The sequence below is a fragment of the Typopeltis vanoorti genome, chromosome 7 (assembly GCF_054136105.1).
Source record: "Typopeltis vanoorti isolate ZY-2024b chromosome 7, IOZ_Tvanoo_1.0, whole genome shotgun sequence".
Lineage (NCBI taxonomy): Eukaryota > Metazoa > Arthropoda > Arachnida > Uropygi > Thelyphonidae > Typopeltis > Typopeltis vanoorti.
The window spans coordinates 6,122,581-6,149,197 of NC_143555.1; the positions used below are offsets into that span (position 1 = coordinate 6,122,581).

General features: G+C 35.5%; 1 protein-coding gene across 4 annotated transcripts in view; it reads left to right on the forward strand.

The window, feature by feature from the left end:
- LOC150104464 (serine/threonine-protein kinase Tao-like) overlaps positions 1-26,617 on the forward strand; it is a 713,758-nt gene that overhangs the window by 417,202 nt on the left and 269,939 nt on the right. For all 4 annotated transcript variants that reach the window (XM_090395159.1, XM_090395157.1, XM_090395158.1 and 1 more), the window contains 2 exons: positions 3,601-3,801; positions 16,655-16,894. In XM_090395159.1, coding sequence (XP_090251285.1) covers positions 3,601-3,801; positions 16,655-16,894 — 441 coding nt within the window. The remainder of the gene's footprint in view (positions 1-3,600; positions 3,802-16,654; positions 16,895-26,617) is intronic.

A 26,617-nucleotide genomic window follows, 5' to 3' on the forward strand; every position in this document is an offset into this window, starting at 1 on the left:
CATCTGTCATAAGCATCCATGTGATATTGCAAGTCATTCTATCGAGTAGTTTGTTTTATACAGCTGTCTGAAGCAAAAGCGTTGTCTGTATCTCTTGAAATGGATAAAATTGACTATTGTGCGGTTATAAAATTCTGTGTAAAAAAAGTAAGCCAAAAGAAATTCATTCAATGTTCATAAAAGTTTATGGGCAGCACTCTTCTCCTTCATTTTGACAATTAAGAAATGGGCTGCTAGTGGCACACCAGCCTTGAAGATGATCCACGTGAAGGACATCCAAAAAGTGTAACAACGCCAGAAATTGTGATCAAGTGCACGATATGGTATTGGATGACCGGTAAGTCAAAGTGCATAAAATCGTTGAGACTATAGGCATTTCAAAAGAACGTGTAGGATATATTTTGCATAAAGAATTGCAAATGAAAAAGCTTTGCGCAAGGTGGGTGCTGTGCTTGCTCACCGCAGATCAAAAATGCACTCTCATGAAAATCTCTGTACACTGCTTGGAGTGTTTTTAACAAGAATAAAACTAATTTTGCGTTGATTTATTACTATTGATGAGACTTCGATTCAATGTTATACACCAGAATCCACACAGCAGTCAAAACAGTGGACAGAAGCCGGTCGTTCAGTGCCAAAGAAGACAAATTCGGTTCCATCAGTAGGAAAGGTCGTGACATTGGTGTTTTGGGATGCTAAAGGCATTTTGTTTATTAATTATCTTGAAAAGGGTAAAAACGATAGCCGGGGAATATTATTTCGATCTTTTAACCAGACTAGACGAAAAAATTCGTGAGAAAAGACCCAGTTTGCAGAAGAAAAAAATCATCTTTCATCAGGACAATGCACCTGCCAATAAAGATGTTTTGGCAATTGGAAAATTAAGGTATCTCCACTATGAATTGTTGGAACATCCACCCTATTCTCCAAATTTGGCTCCCTCTGACTTCTATCTCTTCCCAAACTAAAAATCTTCGTCACTGGTCAGCGTTTTTCTTCGAATAAAGAGGTGATTGCAGCTGTAGAGGAGGTATTTTGCAGAGCTTACTGAGAACCACTACATGGACAGGATAATGGCACTTGAGCATCACTGGAATAAATGTATTAGTCTTAAGGGAGATTATGTTGAAAAATATAAATAATTTTGAAATTATAAATCTGTTTTTTCATTGTTAAGCCGATAACTTTTCAGACCCACTCACTTATATCTTCATACAATTTCGAACCGTTATCATTAGTCCGTTTAAAATAACTTTGGGTTTCGAGAATTCTGTGTACTCAGAACTGTACACTGCCATTATTTTGATGTAGACTGATAACATCCAGAAAAGGATGACAGTTGTTATCTTCTGCTTTAAGTGTACATTTAGTTCCTGGGCTTATTCAATTAATTTTCTGAAGAAGTTCATGGAGATTATACAATGAAGAGTTTCACACAGCACAAACATGTCTGTACCAAATAGATGGCTTAGGTGAATAAACATTGAAAATATGTTGTTCAAATTGTTCCATAAAATAATTTGCTAGGATAATAAGAAATCCCATTTCATTTTATTCTATCTGTTTGTGCAGTTTGTTTTGACAACTATAGTAATCTGAATTTTTGACAAATTCAAATAATTTTACAATATCAGCCAGAGGGATATTTGTGAAGACTTAAAATACATCAAAACTGATGAGAATGAGTCAATAGACTGCAGTATTGTGATTGCTCTTCTAAACACGACACCCAGACCAATACCTAGGTCGTCTGCAGATGATTTGGTGCCCGCAGTCATGCCTTAATGGTGCAGTGTAGGAAGCATGAGCGCTGTCTCTGACTAGTGCTGTCTGCCAGCGTGTGAGGCACAAACAGTATTGTTGCAGTGGCTAGACAGGATTCTGCCTTGGAGATTTTTGGTCATCATTCCACACCCCGAACCTAAAGGCGTTCAGTTGTGGATGTATGTGAAGCATGACATGGCCATGCATCTAGGCAACTATGACCTCTATTACTATAATTTTTGGTCATAAGGGCAGCAATGGAGTCTAACACCCCCCCTCTAGCAGCTGCATTGGATTCGGCCAGTCAAACCCGCACCTCACCTGTATTTTTTATTATATATTTGACCAAGCACATTATTGTGATCCTTTTTCTAATCTAGCTTACACACTAACTTAAAGCTAACTTAACCCTATCTTATTCCTAATAACTATGAGCTCACCTACCCCTATCCAAGGATCAGAATTTCAAATTTATATTTCAGAGTAATTCATTAGGGGCGGGTTCATCCCGTAGAGAGAGTGTCAGACAAGAGGGTTCCCAACAATTGCTGTGCTGGGGCAGGGTGTTACAGTTGAATAGAGTAAACCACCACCTCAACTATGGTGGTGGTTTATTCCATGGTCTCTAGTCAATTTTCCTATGAAATGCATCTTAGTGATGCATTTCTAGATTACAAAGTAGAAGACGACTAAGTTTTCCAAAGTAGTTATTTTTATCATGAATGACAACTGCATGACCTTTGTCAGCTTGAGCAGCGCTCATATCTTAAGTTGTGCTAGCTAAGGCAATTTTAATGCTGAGGAAAGTGGAAAGTAATATTTTTGGTTTATAAAATTGCACTTGGCTGAGTTGGGAGAATTTATATATTAATCCCAGCTCAAAAATCACTAGTCTGTTTTATTTTTTATGTGACTCCCAGCATTTGAGAGATCTTGAAATAGCACATGGTTCGCCCAGTTTTATTTATTTTTTATTTATTTTATTTTTTTAAGATAACCTAATGAAGAAAGATGTGAATTTCATGCAGCTGTAGAATACTATGAGAAAAAACTTACAAAAATTAAAGCAAACAATTTTCTTGTTTTAATTAATTTATCCAAATGTCAGCAAACAGTTTGTATGTTACATATTTTCACAGCTAGGCTACAGATTATATGGAGGCAATTGATTTTAAATCAATTGTCTAGGTATTTCTTGTCCATTATAACTTACTTTATAACCAATCAAAGGAAAAAACTTTCTACAGATATCTTTGATCCGGTGTATTTTAATATGGGTGATATCAATTTACTATTTGGATATGGAAAACATGACTATTTTCCATATCCAAATATAGCTCTAACTGATGATTCCTAAATAAAAGCAGAAACCTTTATATGTAGTGATGCTTCCCATATTGCATCGGAGTATATACATATAAAAGGAAGTGCGCTGTGCATTATGAGAAGTCAAATGCACAAACTTTGTTTCCTTATACTTGGGTAAAAGATTAAAACAAAAATAATTTCTTGTGTGTTATAATTTATAGTGTATTTTATTAGAAAATCAGATTGATAGGGTACTTTTTTTTTAATCAGTATAACTATAATATTAGGTGTGGAATTGATTTTATTACTGTGTATTTAAAATTTTCTCAAGTATTTGACATTTTTCTCACTCCAAATATATGAACTCTGACTTGGATTTTAATTGCATTATATCTGTCTGATATTTTTTAAGGTATTGCCATGTTCTACCTATCCTCTTGCATGTTTCTCTTTGACAGGTGCATTTTCTTTAAAATATAATTTTCATTTTCAGATACACTGTATTTAAATGAAACATTTTCTATTCAGGAGATGAGCAGTGGAGACTCTTCATCTCGACAACGTGAAGATACCCTCAGAAGTCATAAGGATGAACTTCATCAAAAACAAATGGCATCTCTCCAGCGACTACAGCGTGAGCAAGCCGATGCACACCGACTTGAAATTAGAAAATTTCGGAGACGGAAACTGTTGCAGTACCATCAAATGGAACAAAATCTCTTACGTGAAGTAGGAAATCTTTTGTATACATATAGCATAAACCTTCTCATTTGTTTCTTAATGAAATTAAACTATAACTTATATTCAGTGTTTCCTTAAAAATTCCAGTAAGTACAGATTCATTGCAACTGTATAAACAAAAATACTTAAGTATTTTGAATCTAAAGTGGTTTTATAGATCATAATTCTCCTACCCCCCCACACTTTTTTCTTTTTTCATGTTACTATTAATATATAAGTGGCATTATTATTTTGCCAAATAAAAGCATCATATGACAAATTTTCATTGGCATATTGATTTCATGCCCTTATAGTTCCCCTTTCATGTGAGGCACCTATTTGTGATGGAGGGGACTTCCCAGTAATGGTACTGGCCTTTTTCATTCTTTCTCTTTTTTTATGCCTTTCTTAGTATATGCTTCACTTTACTTCTGCTGAGTCATTGTTACTATCCCGTCTTCCTGATCTGTGACATCTGGAAAGAGGAATCCTGGTAGTCTTGCAATACTTTGGCTTCTGCATTAGCAAAATGTCCTAGTTGGTCTTGGATGGCTTGGCCAGGATTATTCGGCTAGTGGGCTTGCTTGCAGTGGTCTGGGGTTGCAGTAAATCTTATTCCTCATAGTCTGGGGATAGAACTCAAGGCTTGCTGTGGTGCTGGTATGTCCACATATGGACATCCATATGTGGCTTTGTGACAAGTAAGGAGCTCTGACACTGAAACAAACTTCTTTTGAGAATGAATAATTATGCACCCTCTAGTTTACCAAGAGACCATCAACAGACCCGAACAATATCTCAAAGCTCTTGCAACAACAACCAAAACTAAATCAAGAAACAAAAACATCAGAGACAGCAATGAATATACCGATCTTAATATTACACTCATCTGGTAAGCGTTCATTCATGAAAATGTCATCCTTCTTCATCCAGAAAGGGTTGGTAGGATCTCCAAAATCAGTTAAGAAACTATTCCAGAGACATCTTATTGAAACAGTAACACAATCTGAAAAATTACTATCTTCAACATCTATAGGGGAACTCTGTTCACAGTCACCCACTGCAAAACTTTAAACTTTCCTAGAAGTGTAATATCAGATTGTGACTTTGATGTTTCTGATGAGCTCTGCTCTGAATTGAAGGACTATAAAGAGAATCTCAAATAGAGATGGGTACCAGGTTCCCACCAGAAATATCATTACATTCAACACACACACACACACACACACACACACACACACACACACTAAAAATTGTCATCATCTGAGAAAGCAAGTTATCAGGAGATATGGTCTGCATCCTGAACCCTTTGCTTTGTTTTAATGTCCAAATATGGTCAGTCTCAGATTGCCTGTCATAGCTCTGTAATTTGTACTTGATGTGCCATTAGTCATGAGAACAAAGATTGTAAATGCAAAATTCCACGATGCTTCAATTGTGAGGAGGATCATCCAGCCTACTCCCAAGATTATCTCTTTTGGAAGGATAAAAATGATGCAAAAATTAAGAGGGTTTGCACTCTGAACAGTATAATATGCTATGCATATCTCTTTAGAGAGCAACAAAAAGAAAATATTGATATGAGCTCACTCCAGATGATATACCAATAATGGTTTGGCTGGTTAAAAAAAAAAAAGTGCACCACAGAGAATCAAAGGCATGCCTCCAGATGGATATTTCCTATTCTCCAGCAAGAAGATAAAACAATTAATATACCTATTGCCCTAGAGAGAGAATTCAGTTTGACAGTTTTCCAAGGCAGCTGAAAACAAGACCTCACAAGATCTGAAGCCAAATGAACCACCAAAAATAATGAGAACATCTGTATGATGGAATTGTCATGTCTTGCAGAAGTATAAACTAATGTGCTTTTGCCTGCAGGAAACATACCTAAAGCTTTGTTATGATCTGGTATTTCAAAATGTAGACATCGTTCATAAGAACAGAACCATGGGATAGACCTGCCCATAGAGGAGCTGCCATCTGACTTTCAGTTGGATCTCTTATAGCACTATGCTGCATCTACTTTCCTCCTATTGCAGATTGCTTGGAATAACCTTCAGACATCAGGTTGCAGTTGCCATCCCCTATATTTTTTTGTGGGAGATTTAAATGGACACAACACTCTATGGGATGGTGCCTGGACTAACATTAGAAGAAGAATTGTAGAACATATGCTTGATAACAATCTCTTCCTCTTGAACACAGGAAGCAACACCTTCTTCCATATGTCTATTCAAACATTCACTCTCATTGACCTAACTGTTTGATCACCCTTCCTCTTCCCACTGTTTAAGTGGGAACGTGATAAATTGTAGGGGAGTAATCATTTCTCCATAATATCTATTTTTTTTTTGCATGCACAACCATATGTTACACATCATGAATATCAATGGAAAATCAAGCAAACTGACGGACTCGCCTTCTCTTTAGCAGAACAGAATTCGATTCTGCAGTAATTAGCTCATCTCCTATTGGTGATGCATTGAATAATGTGGTAGTTTATTACACAAGCTGTCTCCCTGTAATTCCTAAACCAACTAATTAGTTGTCCACTTTATCCTGTACAAAGATGGAAACTCAGAAGAAAGTTTGGAGTATCTTCTTCAGATACCCTATGACAAACTTCATTGCTTTCATATGTGCCCATCTGTTATTAGAGCCAAAAAAGAATCCTGGATCCAACATCTTCTATAACAGGAGGCAACCAATAGCAAAGAAGTTTGGGATAAAATCCAGAAAATTAAGGGCAGATATATATCACCCACCTACCCATTTTTGATCCTTGAATACAGTGGATGTACATTTGCTGACACTCTTAGATGTTTGCCAGAATGTCAGCAATATCTTCTTATTCCCTGGAGTTTCTTGTCCAGAAATATAAAAACAGAGAAACAGCTTTCTGTTCTTTATGGAAGAATACAACAGGCTGTTCACAAAACTACTGATCTACAAAAACTGACCAAATAACGTACATATGAGATAATCAAACATCTGTCATCATTTTCCATGGATTAATTGCTGTACCTATTCAACAGGATTTTCTGAGAACATGTTCCTGAATAGCTGGCAAAAGCTGGTTATTATTGCTCTCCCTAAATCATGGAGGGATAAAAAATCCCCAGCAAATTATCAATCAATTACTGTTAAGGTCTTTTTGTGTGTTCTGGAAAAAATTATTAATGTTCATCTTTTATGGTTTTCTGATAACAGATGACCTTTTTACCCTGAACATAAACTGACCTTTGCAAGGAAGCATCTAATATTGAGGTTATATCAGTAATCCATTTTGTGTTGGCTACTGATGCTTGTTTACCTGCACCTATTCAAAACCCTATTTAGATTATTTCCAGGTTATAGATTATTCACAGGTTAGGTTTATACCAGGATAATCAAGTATTTCTGATTTACTTTTAATATATTTATTTGCTGAATACAATACTAGTTTTCCCTTAAAACTAGTGAAACTCATATTATATTCACTTATCTTTATCTCTAAAATAAGACAAGAAATTGCAATACAAAAGAAACTGTGTTTAATTAAATAAGTATTCAAACAATTATTTACATTAAGAAAATTGCATGAGATTACACATTCTATCTCACACTCATCCACTTGAAATTTAAATTTAGGAATTTAAAATTTCAAGCAAATAAAACAAAGGAAACAAATTCCTTTACTAATCCTCTCTAGGATTTAACAATTCTTACAATTTAATACAATTAGTTCCAAATAGGAATCATTTTACATTGCCTCAAACTTAACACTCATTACAAAGTATGGAATGCATCCTACCTTTATAACTAGAGTACAAATTTATTCTCAGGAAAATTTAACCCCACTCTAGAAAGTTCAACACAAAGACAAAATACTTAGAGTAAACTGTTTACCCTACAGTTCTCCAAGCACTATCTTCATTACATGTATTCAGTTTCTATTCTTAACTGAATAGTAGTCTTCTTGTCTACAGTATTCTGTAATACACACACAAGGAATGCTGTTTAAAATAAATAACATATGGACACTATTTGAAAGGAATGAATACTTTCAGATAATTCCTTTGGTTTATGAATATGTTTATATATAACCCTTTCTGTCAAAAATGGCTACCTCTTAACCATGGTGATATAACTGTGTTATATCACCATGAGGTCCTTCCTCTCTCTCTGCTTCCATCTTTTTTTCTTTCTATACATGCATGTGAAAACTTCAAATTCACTGTTATTGGCTGAAATACAGCACAGCCCTCGAATTATGTATGTTGTTATGTTTGTATATGGCACCATTATGCAAGTCATACTTAGCAAAAAATTTTAACATAAAGTTAGAAATCATTTTAACAGCAACAATTTACAAAATGAATTACATGAGATTAATTTTCTTTGTGGAGAAAAAGGTTAATTTAACATAACACCAAATTCTGGGACATGCCATCAGAGAATCTATACATTACAGTAAAAAAAAAAGGAGGGGGGGGGGGATAATAAATTTTATTATTATTAAGATTGCTTAATAAATTAGTCATCTAATACAAAAAATAAAACTAGGGTGTATCTGAATGAAATTTATCAGATATTCCACACATCCATTAGTGTGAAACCTTCCTAAAACATTCAAGAAATTTTTATCCAACCAAATCTTTTAAGTCTTAGTGAGTATCCATCTCTCCTGACTGTAGACCAGAGAATGGAATCCTACAAGGTTCAGTTCTAAGTGCCATGTTTTTTGCAGTCAAGATCAACTGAATAATTGAATAACTTCCTTTAAGTAATGCCTTCTATATAAACAAGGAATGACATCCAACTACCAACATTTGTCAAAGCAGGATATCTCAACTGTCCTTTAAAACCCCTTATGAGGCCTTAAATGCCAGCCTGGTTGGCCAAGTGGTTAGCACATCCGCTCTCCAGCCAAAAGGCTGCAGGTTCGAATCCCACTGTGGGCATGGATGTTTGTGATTGTCTGTGGAAATACTAGTGGTGGTGATGGAGAGTTGTAGAGTGGGTGCCCTCCTTCAATGAGTCTTTGGATGCCTTGGAGGTGTTACATAATAATAATAAATTCTAGAAATATGATAATTCTCAAACTTCCTGTTGTAGCTTTGTCATCTGTGCCTGATATGGCAGTAAAGATCATAAGAATAAAGATGCCGAAATGCTCTGTGAAGGAGATCACACAGCATACTCCAGAGCCTGCCAAAGGAGGAATGATAAGGAGATCCAAAAAAAAAGAGGTAATATACCACAAAGCAACATCTAGTAAAACCTCTTACGCTGAGAAAGCAGCTGTCAAAAAAAAGTGTTAACTGGGATCCAAACCTGTATGGCGATCCTGCTTTTCACACTTACAACATCTCCAAACCATATGACTTGATTGGCATCTCCTTACACGAAGAAAAACCAGTTGGTGTGGACTCGCTCCCAACGATATGCCAAAGATGGTCCCACTGCACAAAAATCTACTGATAAAAATGATAATGGAACATGCACTGCAGAGCATCAAAGGCATGCCAGGATACTCTAATACAGTGCTTCCCAAACTTATGGATGTAAAGGCCCCCCTTCGAAAAATTTAAATATTTCACAGCCCACCATCAGAAAAAAAAATCGTAATACAGACATATATTAGTATAATATTTATTGTACTTATATTCAATCCAAAACATGCACAGTGAATATCGTAAAAATCAAATGAAATATTACATTTTTATCATCTTACATACACATTTCACATGGCACACTTATTCTTAAAACGTTTTAAATTTATTTTCATTATTTCACGCCCCCCCCCCCCCCCTCAGCAAAAGTAACGGCCCCCAAGGGGGCTGCAGCCCACAGTTTGGGAAGTACTGCTCTAATAGACAGACCATCTTCAGATGGCATGGATACCTCTGTCCCCCCCAAATGAAGATAAATAATACACGTATGTAGTGCCTTAAAAGGAGTACAGTATGATGCTGTCTAGAATATTTTTCCTGTTGAAGAAGAAATTATGAATTCTGGCTGTCCATAATTCTCTAAAAATAAAACAAAACAATTCAAAGCCAATGAAAGCAAAACTACTCAACAGAGGAGGCCAGATAATACCATCATAAAGAAATAATGAATGAAATTATTGCTACAGTGGAATTGTCATGGATTCCATCAAAACATCAATGACAAAACATAAGGCCCTCTTGCAGGAAACACATCTGAAGCCAAGAGATAATCCAAATACTACATACAAATCCAAATCAACATTGCAAAATACTACCATCATTCATAAGGACAGACAGGGAGTGGACCTGCCATGGAGGAGTCACCATCCTTGTGGGAAACCATACTTCCCCTTTCAGCATTTGTCACTCAATATGAACTTAGAAGCAGTTGCTATATGACTCTCAATCAAAACACTGTTAATGGTATGCTGCATCTACTTTCCCTCCTGCTGCAAACATCTCAAGATGACCTTGCTGATGTCGTTGCAGTTACCACATCCTTTTAATGAGGGACTTGATGAACACAGCACTGTGTGGAGAAGTGCTTGAATAAACAGCAGAGCAGTAGTTGAGCATATGCTCGACAACAATAATGTTTCCCTCCTTAACTCAGAAAGTAGCACATTCTTTCATATGCCCATCCAAGCTTTCACTGCAGTAGACTTAACTATCTGCTCACCTTCCCCTTTCCCACTCTTCAAATGGAAAACAAATGAGAATTTATTTGGGCGTGATCACTTTCCCTGTGATATCCACCTTCCCCCATGGGTAACCATGCACTCCATCATGGATATCACAATGGAAATGGAAAATTGAGCAAGTTGGCTAGCTAACCTTATCATTAGCAGAATTTCATTCTACAGTGGTCAGATCTTCTTCCATCACCAATGCAGTGAATCATTTGACAAGATGCATTACACAAATTGCCATGATTGCAGTTCCTAAAACATACAGTCGGTTTCCATGTTTTCCTAAGCCATGATGGAATGACGATTGTGCAGCAGCCAAAAAAGCTCAGCTTAGAAGCTTGAAGTATTTTTCAAAGATACTCCACTGCCACAAACCCCATTCCTTTCAAATGTGATCGAGCAAGGAATCCAACCCTGGATCCAATATACATTCACAAGAAGAACGGCAGACACTAAAGAAATCTGGACCAAATTGTGGAAAATGAAGGCAGATGTGTATCACCCACACTCTTTATCCTTGGACACAATGATCACACAGTTGCTGATCCAGCAGCGATTGCTGACACAGTTGGAGATGCTTGCAAAATTATTGGCAACATCTTATTTCCCCCCATGTCAAGTTCGTTCCTTGCTCCCCTCCAAAAATAAATAAATAAAAAAGCAAATCAGAAAAATAACAAATCCAGTTTTCTTTGGAAGGCATAGAAGAATGCAACAGACCATTTGCTAAAGAAAAAATTAAAGCTGCTTTGCTTAAATGCTGTCCAATTGCTGTTGGACCAGATGATATCCATTACAAAATGGTAAGACAACATATCGCCATCATCTGTGAGAGGCATATTTCCATATACCTTGAAGAAGGCAATTATTACCTTTCCTAAAGGTAGGGAATGATCCAAAATTCCCAAATAACTACTATCCAATTCCACTGACCAACAACTTGTGCAAGATTCTAGAAATTGTTAACTCTCATCTTTCAAAGTTACTGGAGAGAAACAACCTTTTTTCCAGGACACAATCTGACTTCTGAAAATATCATTCTGCTACTGATCATCTATTCTGCCTTGAGGCATCCATTACAGATGTCTTCCTAAAACACAAGGATCTAGTTTTTTTTTTTTTTTTTTTTTTTTTTTTTTTTTTTTTTTTTTAAATATGGGAAAAACATATGATACTGCTTGGAGATTTGGAAATCTGAAAGGCTTCCATGATTTTTGTCTTAGAGGGAATTTCACTCATTTTATTAAGAGCCTCTTATCTAACTGAATCTTCCATGGGAACTCCACACTCCCATCTCTATAACCAAGAGGAGGGATTCTCACAAAGCTCTGTTTCTACTGTCATGTTTCTTGCAATCAGGGTCAACTTGATAACAGAACAATGTCCTCTATACAAATGACGTTACTATCTTCTGTCATTCATGTACTAGAACAACAGCTGCAGTAAGCCATTCATCATCTCTCACAATGGGTATTTTCAAATGCGTTCAGATTTTCACAGCAGAAGACAGTTTGTGTGGATTTTTCCCAGATATATGGTCTTCATCCTGACCCAGAACGCTGACTACAATAATCACTAATCATGTTGGTTTGCCAGATCTTTAAATAGTAGAGAGAATCTTGCATCAACAAATTACATCAACCATTGACCAATTGTTGATTCAAGATTCTCTCCAACTTTTTTTATTATCTAAACACCTGGTTACTACTCAAACCTCCAATCAGGCAAACATCCTTTTATGTTAAGAACACAATACACTTTGTAGAAAATATCAGATTCATCACATTGGCTTCTAGTGATGTAATTGCAAGCCTAGACATAGTAAATCTTTGACAAATGTTCCAAGAATAAAAACCATACAAATTCTTAAGAAATTTTCCTTCCAGACACAGTGGACCTATTTAAACATTGCATTAATAGCACTTTTTTTTTTCAAATTTGAAAAAGATATGTTTCAGTTAAAGACATAACTATTCTGCCTCCTGTTGGACAGTGATCATGTGGCAGCCACTTGGAAAGTGACTAAGTTTATGAATGTTCCATTCAGAAAAGGTTATGTACTGAACAACAAAATTATGACCAACTGAGGAGTATACTGAGTTCAGTAGAATGGTTTCAGTTGCTGGGTGGGAAAAATATCGACAGCGCATGGGAAGCATTTAAAAAATACTTAAATGATGCCATATCAGAATGTTTCTCAAGAGTTTGAAGAATTAATATCTTATTAAGCAAGAGATTCTTAAGAAACAGATAAATGGATGATGTGGGAGCAATACTGTGTGCATAAGGATGATGTCCATTATGAAAATTATAAGCAACAGGCTAGAATAGTCACAAATGCTGTACAGCAAGCTAAGTCTGAGTAAAACCAAAATGGCTCTGCAAGCTAAAGACACCCCACAAGAATTTGATCGATATGCTTCAAGTAAAAGAAAGAATGAATATGAAAGAATAACTCTTCTGAATACAGATGCAGAACAGATTGTTCAACTAATGAGTGCCCATTTTGCTAAAAGCTATCAACCTGGTGTATGCAACATTGAGTTCACTGCTACCTCTTCACTGAATGAAGAAACTCGGGTGTATGTATAAAAAGGAGGTATTAGAGCTGTTGCAAAAACTGCATAACAATTCAGCAATAGAGACTAATGGTATATCAGCACGGCTGCTAAAAGAGTGTTCGACTGAACTGGCTATTACTTTTGACTAGGCTATATAATTTGAGTTTCGGAACAGGAAAGATTCCACAGGAATGGAAAGAATGTACGCTATCCCATTGCACAAGGATAGTGCAAAGACCGATATATCCAACAATAGACCAATCAGTATCTCAGTAGTTGTGGTAGATTTTGGAAAAATTGGTTAGGACTCGCATTCAGAAATGGGTTGATAGTGAATCTCTCCTTTGCAATGAATGATATATGTTTACTAAGGGAAGGTCATGTTTGGCAACTTGCCCACATTGTATAATAATGTTACCATTGAACTAGACAAAGGGAATGGATACACCATGATAATTTTGAATTTTGCTAAGGCTTTTGACAGAATACAGCATGGAAGATTGTTGCATAAATTGTAAAATATGGGTTTGGGTTATAAAATATTAGCGTGGATAAGAGGATGACTGAATGACAGATATCAAAAAGTGGTGTACGGAGGGATGCGAGGCTGCAAGATTTAAGGTAACCAGTGCGTATCAGGGATCAATCCTTGCTCCACTGTTATTTAATCTGTACATTAATGATATTAGGAAGGATTTGACAGGAATGATATACAGCTATTTGATGATGCAAAGATAAGATAGGTAGGTAATCGGGAATGCTGCTGCTGATATGGTACTTGCAGAATGATTTCACTAGGCTGGAATTGTGGGCATGGGAAAAGGGATGTCATTAAATGCATGATCATGCACTTTGGCATGATTGCCAAAGTGTGTGACCATGTGCGTGAGAGCCTACAGAATTTCCATTACATATCCAGTGTTGTATTATAATGATGGGATTATGCCAGAAGAAAGTGATCAGACTAGGGATGTTGGAGTGTTAGTTGATAGCAAGTTGAAGTTTGGGGGGCTATGTAGCAGAGATTGCAAATACCATTCAAAAGATAATGGCAATGCTGAAACGAACTTTCACACTTAAAGATAAGGATGTCATTTTGCCTCTTTACAAGGCCTTGATAAGACCTCACTTGGACTATTGGTCTCACTTTGTCTCCTGGTTTCCATTGTGATTCTGATACAGTGGAGAGAGAGAGAGAGAGAATGTAGAGGAGAGTGTTAAAAATGATATTGGGATTGTGGAATACTGATTATAAAGACAGATTCTCAATCTGTCTTTATAATCAGTATTCCACAATATTGAGAATTTGTAGGCTGCAGACACTAGCAAACAGGAGGAAGGGGGGTGTGATCGAGACTTACAAACTTCCGAAAGGATCATACAGGATTTCGGTTGATGGAGTTTTTCATTTTATGGAGAGTGGAGAAAGGACAAGAGGGCATCTTTGGAAGCTGAGAATGAATGCCACTAAAAAGGGTGTGTGGGCTAGATTTTTCTCTCATTGAGTAGTGCGTGATTGGAATAAATTGCCATTGGATATTGTGTGTGCAAGCAGTGTGGATGAATTAAAGAATAAGTATGATAGCTGGTGTGTGTAGTATGTGGCCTCCCTCGATGAGTTGACTCCCTGAACAGAGGGATTAGCTATAGGCTCTCCCCTGTCTCCTATATCAGTTGACCTGTTCATGAAGTGGTTTGAAAAAATAGACCTCCATTATCAAGGAAAAGAATCAAAAATGTGACAAAGATACGTCGACAATATTTTTATCATCTGGCCCAGTTCTGCTACCCAATTAGAATATTTCATTACTTTCCTGAACAACATTTCATCATCAAATCAGATTCGCAGTTGAATTATAAAGAAATAGATCTTTACCTATTTTTGGATACATTAGTTGAGATATCAGAGCAAAATACACGCAACTTCTCAGTCTACAGGAAACCAACTAACACAGGGCGTTATCTACACAAAACTTCTCATCACTACTCAGCACAAAAAATAGGCATCATCTGTTCCTTATGTGATAAAGCCTACAGAATTTCCATGATTATAGATAAAAGAAACCAACTACAATATCTTAATTCTGTCTTACAAAATGGTTACAATAGAATATTAGTAAAAAAAATTCTATCTCAACCTCCAAAACAAACAGAAGAACAAATAAATGCAGAGTATAAAGGAGCAGTGATTCTCCCATATATACAATCAATCACAGATAAAATAGTAGGATTGTTTTATCAAAAAAAATCTAAAAGTCACTTTTGTACCCAATCAACAAAATCTCTAAACATCTGAAACCTCCTAAACCACCACATCTGCCACTTAAAAATCCAGGTGTTACAAGATCATTTGCAATTGTGGCCTATACTACTTAGGGCATCTCTTTCAGTCATGGATTCTACCTTTAGATATATGCTTCTGTTGGATTCCAAGTCACATTGGGATGAAGAGGAACAAGGCTACAGATACTCCAGCTAGTTCACTCTTTTTCTCAAACATCCATCTGTTCATCCCAACACACTTTCTCAAAAATTCCAAATCCAGTCTGTGCAGGTCCACCCCTTATCACATTCATAACTATACTTATTGACATTTATATCATTATCATATTTGCATACGTTAACTGCACTTACACATACATTCTTCTCTGATGATTTGGTTTTCTTGACCCTCTGAATTAGGTCTCGCAATAAATAATTTCTTAACGATCCTGTTGCAAAATCCATTTGCATTGTAAGCTATCCCTCTTATACAAGTCCTCTACCATGAAACTCGCTCCACACATCCTCTCTCATTTTATATTTGTTGCTACTTAAATCATTTGTTCCTGTGAGCACTACCATCTTTTTTCTTTCTGTTTCTCACTTGTATTTATGACATTTTCACTCCTGAGAAACTTGAAATAGTGACTTTGCTGAGTTCTCCAATGCCTTCATTGCTGCAGAACTCAGCAAAGAATTTGTTCACTTTTTTGGTGAGAATCAACACTAGGTGATTGTACATGCCCTTGGACAGAGTATGTATTAAGTAATGACATACCAAAACATATCATGCTGAAGATTATTTGTCTGAGCTCTCAATCACTTTTTTAAAGCTTCTATTTCCAAGTCTGCAAACAACGACACTTGAAATAATAGGGAAGGTTAATTTTTTAGACCCTTCTCTTTATTGATTAAAAATATTATGTGATACAAATAACAATAAATAAACTGTTAACAGTATATAAAAACTGTAAGAACTGTATTTAATTATATAAACAAAATCCATTATCTCATTGCCAAAAATATACTCTTGCAGAACAACCTACTGTTATGATTGCCTCAGATCATTTCTGTAAACATTGCACTAAAAATTCATTATCTCTTAAGGTTTCCTGTGATATTGCAATCTAAAATAACAAGGAAGCTGGCATTCCTTTTTAATGCTTTGCAGTATATTATTACTTATTAAAAATGCTCTTAATAGAAAATTTTCTTGAGCTTTCATCGACAAAATGTTTTTAGATGTGAAAGTTTACCTAATGTTGTATATAGTTCAGAATTTTATGCTGTTATACCTAATTTTTGTTTGTTCATGCATGAATTTTAAGATTTATATAATATTCTGAATTGCCATTGGTGTTTTAAATCTTAGGAACTTAATAAAAGACAAGCTCAGCTTGAACAAGCTCATGTTATGTTACTTCATCATCATGAGTTAACTCAAGAATTAGAATATCGTCAGCAGAGAGCTGTTCATCAACTAAGAGAAGAACATGTGCGTAAACAGCATCACACAGAATTAGCAAATCAACAAGAGTATAATGCTCGAAGAGAACGTGAACTTCGTAAGAAACACGCTTTAGAAGTAAAACAGCAACCGAAAAGTTTAAAGGTAACATAGAGATTTTATCCTGATATTTCATTTTGTAATAGTTTGGATAAGTCATTTAAATAAGTCAGCATGTCATCTTAAGTAATTGTTTTCTGAGGGATAAAAATGTGAAATATACTGCTCTTTTGCTTGCCTACTCTTTACTTCCTTAGCTGTGTGCATGTCACTCCATTGGGGAGAAGTGTGAAATCATCACTGGGTTAGAGTCTGAATTACCTAGAGAACAAACAACATTCACAATGTATGTTTTCAGAGTGTTTATGGTTATCTATTATTAGACTAGAAATGCAAGATTTTTGGTGATAACAAATGTTTCAGTCGCAGATGTCTATGCTGTTGGAAAAGGAGAGTTGAACTGAAAAAAGTTTTAAAAAAAAAAAGAAAAATAGTCTGAAATGGTATTAGGAGAGTGATAGCTCCAGCAAATGAATTTTATAGAATGGAGTAGAGAGATTTTCAACTAATGGAGGTATGTACAGACACCTACTTTGAGTTGAAATGAGTTGGAGTGTGTGTAATCAGCAAAGTTGAGATAAGTATTGCCTGAGGAAGTTGCAATTTGAGTTGCTCTCAGGAAATGTAGGTGAGATTTAGTAGACTGGAGACAGAAGCAAACGTTATTGGGGTTGTAACTGAGACTGCATATACAGGTAACCCTCGTATAATGCGGTATTTATACAACGTGGTTTCGTGACAACACGGTCTACAAACTGTAGTAGACCGTGTTGTCACGGTCTTTATCTTTTCATATATTTTTCACTGTGCGACTTAAAAACCAGATTTTATCTTCATTAAATTTGCTTCTGCCCGTATCGTGCATGTAGTTATAAGTAGCAAATTTATATTAGGGGAAATACCCTTTAGCATGCATGTACGTCAATTGTTTACCGTATAAAGTGTTTATTGTTGAAAATTGTCTTTAAAAAAATCATGTATGTTAATCTCAGGCTGAGTACTTTAGTTTTTGATGACTTACATATAATATGTAATGGGTTTTTTTATGTAAAAAATTTATTTTTATAGTAATGGCCACTTAGAGGGCTTTTATGATGGTCGAAAATGAAATTAGTGAATTTAATTGATGGGGAAATAGATTTAAATGAGGAGGAACTGCAGCAATTAATAGATGACGTCAAACCAAATGGCAGGGAAAATTCTGCCGAAGATTCTGATTGTGATGAATCTGTTAAAGAATTCAGTTTAAAGAAATGGGCAGAAGGATTGGACTTGGCAAGAAAGTTAGGAAGTTATTTTATGGATAATGATCCCTCAGTGGAGTGATGCGAAAAATTCACGAGACAATTGGATATTTGTTTAGCTCCATATTATGAACTTAATAAATATTTTCAGCATAGTAGTAAGCAAGGTCTTATTACTGACTTCTTGATAACTAAACCAGCCGAAGTATGCAATGAGAATTATACAAATGATGTCCAAGAGATTTCAAGTGATGATGACTTCCGGCCACTCAAAATAAAGAACATCTACGTTCTTTTAGTTTTGAAGACAGTGATGACGATTAAAATATGCACTTTATTTTATTTTGCCTAAAACATTTATGCATTATGTGAAATGAAGTTTACGTACAATTCATAATTTTTACAATTTTATACTATGTATTTGTTTCATAGTTTATGTTTTCTTAACTTACATGAATTACCTGAAGTAAATAAAAATATATTTTTGTTGGATATGTCATTATTGTTTATATAATTTTTTAAAAAAATTATATTGGAATTCTACTTTTTCTATGCGATCTGAGTCTTGCATAATGCGTCATTTCTATGGAACCTAACTTCCGCGTTATACGAGAGTTACCTGTATTTGCAAAGTGGTTTGTAAGTTTTCTGGGGTTTGTTATTGATCGTATGGTCCAAGAAAGTTCTCTATGCAATGTTTGAGTTTTGATTTTCACAGTAACTATGAGTAACATTTAATTTTCATACTAGCTTTGTTTTTTTCACTTCATCACTTTGGTAAAGGATTAAGCAAGAATATAATTTCTTGGCAAGCATGGCCACTTTGTAGCCAAGCAAAAAATTTTCTCCAACTATACCTGATTCGGTATATTTTAAGGTGTTAGGCTTTTTGTTACTTGTATATGAATAATATAGGACTTCTGCATTAATTCAAACTTGATATCTTTCTGTATCTGGTGCCTACTGATGAGATTGCAAAAGTTGAAACTGGTGTGGGTAATGCACAGCAATATGCTCATCTGAAAGGAAGTGAGCTTTACATTATGACATACTAAGGCAATTGATGTGAAGTCTATAGTCTCTATATAGAAGCAGCCATGTCGGAAAGATATTTCATGCACAAGCTTTGTTTGCTTGTGTACATGGTCTGAAGTGGTGCCACCTGACTTTTTCTGGAGGATGAATATAGGTGTTTCGGTGAGCTAGCTTATGGCATCCTTTCACATCGCTGTTACCAAGATGTTGAGTGTAGCAGTATTATAATTTGTATTTTCTGCTTCTGTTTAGTTATGAAACGTTGCTGGAATAAGGTTACAGAGCTTGTTGGTGTTTTGATTGGTAAGTACATCATCTAGGTATTGGTCACAAATCACTTGGAGCTTCTTTTCATTGAATCAATTTTGTGAAAGGGAAAGCTTTTTGCTAGGGAAAGTTTCAAGAGCAATAAGGCATTGTTTGAGACTATATTGCTTCCAAGGTTAAAAATTGTCTGTAAGAAGAGAGATACAGGAGACAGAAAAATAGCTCTTTTAGATTGACTAGAAGTATGTATGTCAGTTTATCAATCTTTGCAAGCCAGCATGTATCCAGTTGGCATCAGAAATTGCACATCAAATTTGTTTCACTGACATCCAACCTGTGGCTACAATGCTTCATATAATGATCTGTTTGATTAGTGATTGGTGATTTATCTGCAGCAGTGAGACAGAAAGTATTCTGCTGAGTGTCCATAGAATGCCTCTTTCAGAGGTGATCTGTTGACTCAAGTATAGAAATATTCAATTTAAAAAAAAAATGAAACTTTGAATGTAATAATTACCAAATCATGGAGATTTAGTAATACTGAAGAAAACAGTTGATTCAGCCAGAGAGGTATGTGGTGAAACTGTCTGAAAGGACAGAAAAATTAGAAATCTAGTGGACTGAGGCAGGTGTGAAAGGAAGAAAGTAGATTGAATTTTAATCTCAGAGCATGTGCTCTGAGAGAATTGTAAGAAAGCAGTGTTTAAAAGTAACTACACAAAAGGCCGGAATATATATATCAATACTTAGGTAGTGAAAAAACTTTCAAAAATCTTAAATGTGAAAAGCTAATTGGAGTAGATAATATTCACCCAAATTCCAAATTTGATTTTTGTATCAATCTATAAGAGAGGAGGGGACAGTGTAAGGATTATAGAACTATGTCAGCATACTTAAGAGGCTAGGAAAAATTGAGGAATCGGAAAATGGTTTCAGGCTGAATAGGTTGTCGGTATCAGATTTTTAATTTAAGACAAATTGTTGAGAAATCCTGAGAATATAACTGGGACTGGCATTTAATTTTTGTAGATCTGGAAAAACATGAAAAAGCGCCAAGAGAAAAGCAGTTCAACATGCTTCGTTTTTATGGTATAAATTTACTAACCAGTACGTAATCTGTATTTAAGTTGTAATTGAGCAGTTAGAATTGAAGAAAGTATAGATGGAAACATCATCTGCATAAAGTAGACAGAACTAAGATTAACATCTACAATTCTGATGTCTGTGAATTTTATGTAAAATCATCCTTGTTATGCATCTGTAGATCACATTAACAGTAATTACACTGACATCAGAATCATAGATGTTAATCTTAGTTCTGTCTACTTTATACAGATAATGTTATACAACTATATAAGTCCATCTGCAGGATTCACCAACTAAATTTAATAACTAATGTAACAAATTTCATATCAAAATCAGCAATAAAAATAGAACAGACTTTGAAAATAGACTGGATCATGAAAACATCACGCAATTCTTCACAAAGAGTGTAGAACACAAAACATTTCAGCTATTTAAGCATGTTTTTTTTTTGTGTAGTTCATAAATTAAATATAGAAATACAGAAGAATAAGGAAACGTATCGTAGGAAATTCCTATCCTATCCTCCTCACCCAGCTTGTCACTCATCTGCTGCATCCCCCCTAAGGGCAATATTCATGACTAATCCGTGTGCGTTCATGGGGCCAGTTTGCCTGTTCTGGAAGATGAAACACCCTAGTTTTCGGGTGATAAAACCCCCATTTCTATATAAGACCTGCTCACCTTTCATCAAAAGAAACCAGATAAAGGTTCCTCACATCCTGGACAGAAATTGAACCCAGGTCTTTCTGGCCAAAGGATTTCATCGATACCGACAGAACTACGAGAGGCTCAGTAGGAAAAATTAACTGAATAAATTTATATGGAATAAGAGAGAAATTTGAAACACTGAAGTAGCTTTATACAAGACTATGTTCAAACTAATTTTGACTTTATTGTACAATGAAACCTGTGGAGAATTCATGACTAAACAAACACAGTAATAAGTTAAGTATAGTTTCTGGGAAAATTCCCATGTTACTCTTCTTAAACACTATTAATATAATTACGGCTATTATAGCCTGTTTTTGTTTAGGAGTGTCCCTTATTTTAAAACATTGGCTAACATTATTCAAAAAAGGGTATATATATATTTTTAGAGCATTATGGGTGAGTAAAGAAGGCAATTATGGTAGAATAAAAGAGATGGAAAACTTTAGTACATACCTTGTTTTTGGTTTTATGATGCCTTCCAATTTCAAGATCCTGCTTGTTCATAAAAATTGGGGGGAAGGGAGGAACATGGGGGTGTGTTTTGACGTGGGAATTAAGTTTGGAAACCCGGGTTACTATTAATAACATGTATAAATATATATTATTTTTTTTTTATACAGATAATGTTATACAAACTATATAAGTCCATTCATTCCGATTCAGCACACTCGTTCCGATGACGGTCAAACACGACCGAAACGGTCTACATCCCCCTGTCCCAGTTTCCACATAAGGATACCCTTCCTCTTCGTTTCCTCCCCCCACCACCACAAAAAATGCAGCCCTAAACAAAATAATATATATTTATTTATATATTATTAATAGTAACCAAGTAATATATTATTAATAGTAGTTTGGACAGGAAAGAGCAGTGCACAACTGCTCAGATTAGCACAAGACCGCAGTTTGTTCGCCAAGATGGTCGCTGACCTTCGATAGAAGATAGCACAATAAGAAGAAGAATAGTAACCCAGGTTTCCAAACTTATTTCCCGCGTCAAAACACATCCCCATGTTCCTTTCCCAATTTTTATGAACAAACTTCAGCAGGATCTTGAAAATTGGAAGACATCATAGAACCAAAACAAGGTATGTACAAAAGTTTTTCCACCTCTTTTATTCTGCCATAATTGCCTTCTATACTCACCCATAAAGCCCTAAAAAAAAAAAATATATATATATATATATATATATATATATATATACACACACATACACCCTTTTTTGAGTAATGTTAGCCAATGATTTAAAATAAGGGACACTCCTAAACAAAAACAGGATATAATAGCCATAATTATATTAACAGTAATAAGTTTTAATAAGTAAATATTTCATCCTAAGTATCATAGGACACCGCCAGTACAGCTAATTCAAACAATACAAGGAATAACATACAGTTAGGGCACATGATTACAATAGAAACCCAATATGCGTGCAGTAGTGTGTTATAGAATTTAATTAAAATATATCTGGAGGGGGGGGGGAAATAGATTACATTAAAATAAGATAACATCATCAAATTCTTGCCATGTATACTCAAGGAGTGTACAGGATATGATAGTACTATATGAAAAATTTACATCATTACTAACTTCCTATCTACAATTTTCCTCCAAATCAGTCTGTTACCTGTCAAGACTCCAACATTACCAGATCTCATATTTCTATCGTCTAAGGCACTTTGTACTGTATCAATCCACCTATATCTTGGTCTTCCTCTGAGTCGTTTTCCTGCCAACTTGACAGAGAACACTTGTTTTGCTAATCTTTCCTCGCCCATTCTGTTTAAGTGACCGTACCACCTGAGATTAGCTCTGCTAACGCATTCCTGGATGCTGACAATGTCAAGTTCTTTCATAATATCCAGCTTTGTTGATTCTGTTGTCCATTTCCATATTTAATTTACCATCTTCACTAAAAATCGTGTATAAGTAGTTGAAATGTTTTACTTGTTCTATTGGTTCTCCATAAACAATGCAGTTGATATTTTCAATGCTTCTGCCTATTTTCATTGTCTTTATCTTGTTATTGCTGACCTTCATACCATATCTATTACAACAGTTATTCAATTTAGTCAGGGAATCTTGCATACTTGTAGCGGATTTATTTAGAAGTATAACATTATCTGCATAAAGCAAAGCGCTGACATTAACATCTCCAATTTTGATATCATGTTTAATTCCACTTTCCTTCATAATGTGATCCATATAGGTAGATAATGAATAACAGAGGGGATGATGTACATCCTTGTCTCATACCAGATTTAACATTAAACCATCTTCCTGTACTTTTTTGATGAATTTGTAATTAACTCTTTAATCATATTCCATTGGTTTTCAATATTATTCTGACTATTTATGTTTTCTGGAATGTAATGATCAATTGCCTCTTGGTATCCTCTCTTTACTTCTTTACTCTTTAATTTTTCAAGGTTCCATCTTATTGGTTTGTATCTTTGGATTTGTTTTCTATGTTTCAGTTCTGTTTTCATTAAGACATGGTTATGGTCACTACTAATGTCGGCACCTGGATAGCTTTTGCAATTTTTTATTTGGTTTCTGTATCTTTTCTTGGCCAATATATAATCTATTTGATGTGTGTTTGAATCCCCAGGTGCTTTCCAGGTGTATCTTCTTCTTTTTGGAGCTTGAAATAGTGTATTTGCTATAACTAACTGTTTTTGTGTACAAAATTCTATTATTGCTTTCCTCTTTCATTCTTACATCCAAGACCAAATCCTCCTGAAACATTATCATTGCTCTCTTCTCCCAGTATAGCATTCCAATCTCCCATTATTATTGTATTGTCTCTGTCTTTAAAGCTGCTACAGAATTCTTCTATTTGTTCATAAATTTCTTCATCGCTATGTTGTGATGCTGGCATGTAGACCATTATAATATATTGAGGTTTACTGGTTCATTTTGAATGCTTATTGCCATGATTCTGTCACTATACTTAATTATTGTAGTGATTAACTTTCCAACTTTTTATGAAGCATTCTTGCAACACCTGAAATTCTCCACTCCAGAAATCACCCTTTGATTGGGTCTGTGAAGTAGGACTTCAGCACTTTCTTTATATAAATGTTCATGTTTATATAAAGATCTATATAGATGTTTGGTCTTTTTCCAATGGATACTCTGGTTAGGGTTTTCAACTCCGTGTTGTGCGAGACCAAATTTTTGTGGTTTGATAAGATAGATATGGTCTTGATGTTCTGAAATGCATTTATGAGCTGATCTACCTGTCTGTCCACAGTAAGACAATTTACAGGAGCATGGAACCTCGTACATGCCAGATAGCATCAGAGGTGAGAGTTTGTCTTTAGGAGAAGGTAATGAGTTATAGATCTGGTTCATTGGTTTGTAGGTAGTAGCAAGTTTGTGTTTCTTCATAATTTTTGAAAGATGTTCGGAGATGCCTTTGACATAAGGTATGGGAATCCTACGGACTTGTTCTTGTCTAGGTTGATGTGTGGGGAAGTGACTGATGATTTTTTGAGTTGTTTTAAGATGGCATCCATTTAGTATGGCTGTATTTTTGATTGTTTCTAATTCTTGGTTTAGAGATTCTTCAGAGGAGCAGAATCTGTGTGCTCTGGTTACTAATGATTTAATGATGCCAAATATTTGAGATGGATGATGAGCAGAAGAATTGTAAATGTAGCGACCTGAAAATGTTGGTTGTGATAGACAGAAGTGGAGATGGAACCATTTTCTTTTCTTTGGATGTGTAGATCCAGAAAGGAGCGATACCTGTGGAGATTCTTTTTATAGCGTGAATTTGATGCGAAGATGAAGGAGGTTTATTTTATCTAAAAACAGGTGTAGTTCTTTTTCGGAATGACCTCAGACAGCAAAGACATCATCAAAATATCGTAGCCAAATTTTTTTGGGGTTTAAACGTGAAAATTTTTTCTTCAAGGTATTCTAGAAACAGGTTTGCTAAGTTTGGTGGTAAGGAGACCCCATTGCTGTTCCTTCCTCTTGCTTGTAAATTTTCTACTTCCAGGTGAAGTAATCGGACGTAATAACAAATTATTCAGCAATATCAGATGGGAATTTTTGAGTTAATAAATCTTCCCTTTCCTTATGGGGAATATTAGTGAAGCAGGAGACAATGTCGAAGCTAATTAGGATGTCAGTTTCCAACAGTTAAATTCTTTTATTTTTGCGTGAAACTATTGAATTTTTAATTGATGAATCTGAGTGGCCTATGTAAGGATGGAGAAGGTTAGATAAGTGTGTGTGTCTGTCTGTAAACAGGGTAAGATACGTGCCAGAAAATCTTTTTTAAAAAAGTGCAGACATGATAAACTCATTCCAACATTTGCTGAACTAAAGGAAGTTTTTAGTGAAGCAGGAGACAATGTCGAAGCTAATTAGGATGTCAGTTTCCAACAGTTAAATTCTTTTATTTTTGCGTGAAACTATTGAATTTTTAATTGATGAATCGTAGCCAAATTTTTGTTTGGGGTTTAAACGTGAAAATTTTTTCTTCAAGGTATTCTAGAAACAGGTTTGCTAAGTTTGGTGGTAAGGAGACCTCATTGCTGTTCCTTCCTCTTGCTTGTAAATTTTCTACTTCCAGGTGAAGTAATCGGACGTAAACAAAAACTTCTTCCAGCATAAATGCTGGAAGAAGTTTTCGCCATACTCCTTTTAAACACTTTGCTGACACTTCTTTCCAAACTGCGTTGATGTTGTTAATCCCCTTCAAAATATCGAATGACTGCCAATAGTCTTTAATTGCCAGCCTGGTTGGCCGAGTGGTTAGCATGTCTGCTCTCCAGCCAAAAGGCTGCGAGTTTCAAATCCTGCCGTGGGCATGGATATTTGTGCTTGTCTGTGAAAATACTAGTGTAGATGGTGAAAGTAGTAGTAGTTGGTGGATTTGAGTGGTAGAGACGGAGAGTTGTAGAGTAGGTGCCTTCCCTCGATGAGTCTTTGAACTCCCTGGAGGTGTCACATAATATAGTTTTTCCTGAAGTGTCCAAGACTCTTACAATTTCCATAAATGTTATATGGAGTTAATAGGCTTTGAAGATTGATATAATCCCCTGATCCATTGGTTGCAAAAGCGATGTTGTGTTTGGGGGCATGTAAACAACCTTGACATCCAATGGTGTTCTTACTTCAGCAAGGTTTTGAAGATGTCCAGGGGCATTATCCAAGAGAAGCAGTTCCTTGGCTGGCAAATCATTTTCTTTACAGAAGCGAAGCACGGTAGGATAAAAATAATTGGTGTACCAATCTATACAAATGTCTTGTGTATCCCAAGCTTTCTTGTTCCATTACCAATAGACTGGAAGCATGGCTTTTAGACCCTTGAAGGCATGTGGTGTCTGTGAATGGTACACCAACATTGGTTTAAGCTGCAAAATTCTGGAGACATTTGCACCCAACAAAAGCTTAGGTCTATCTTTT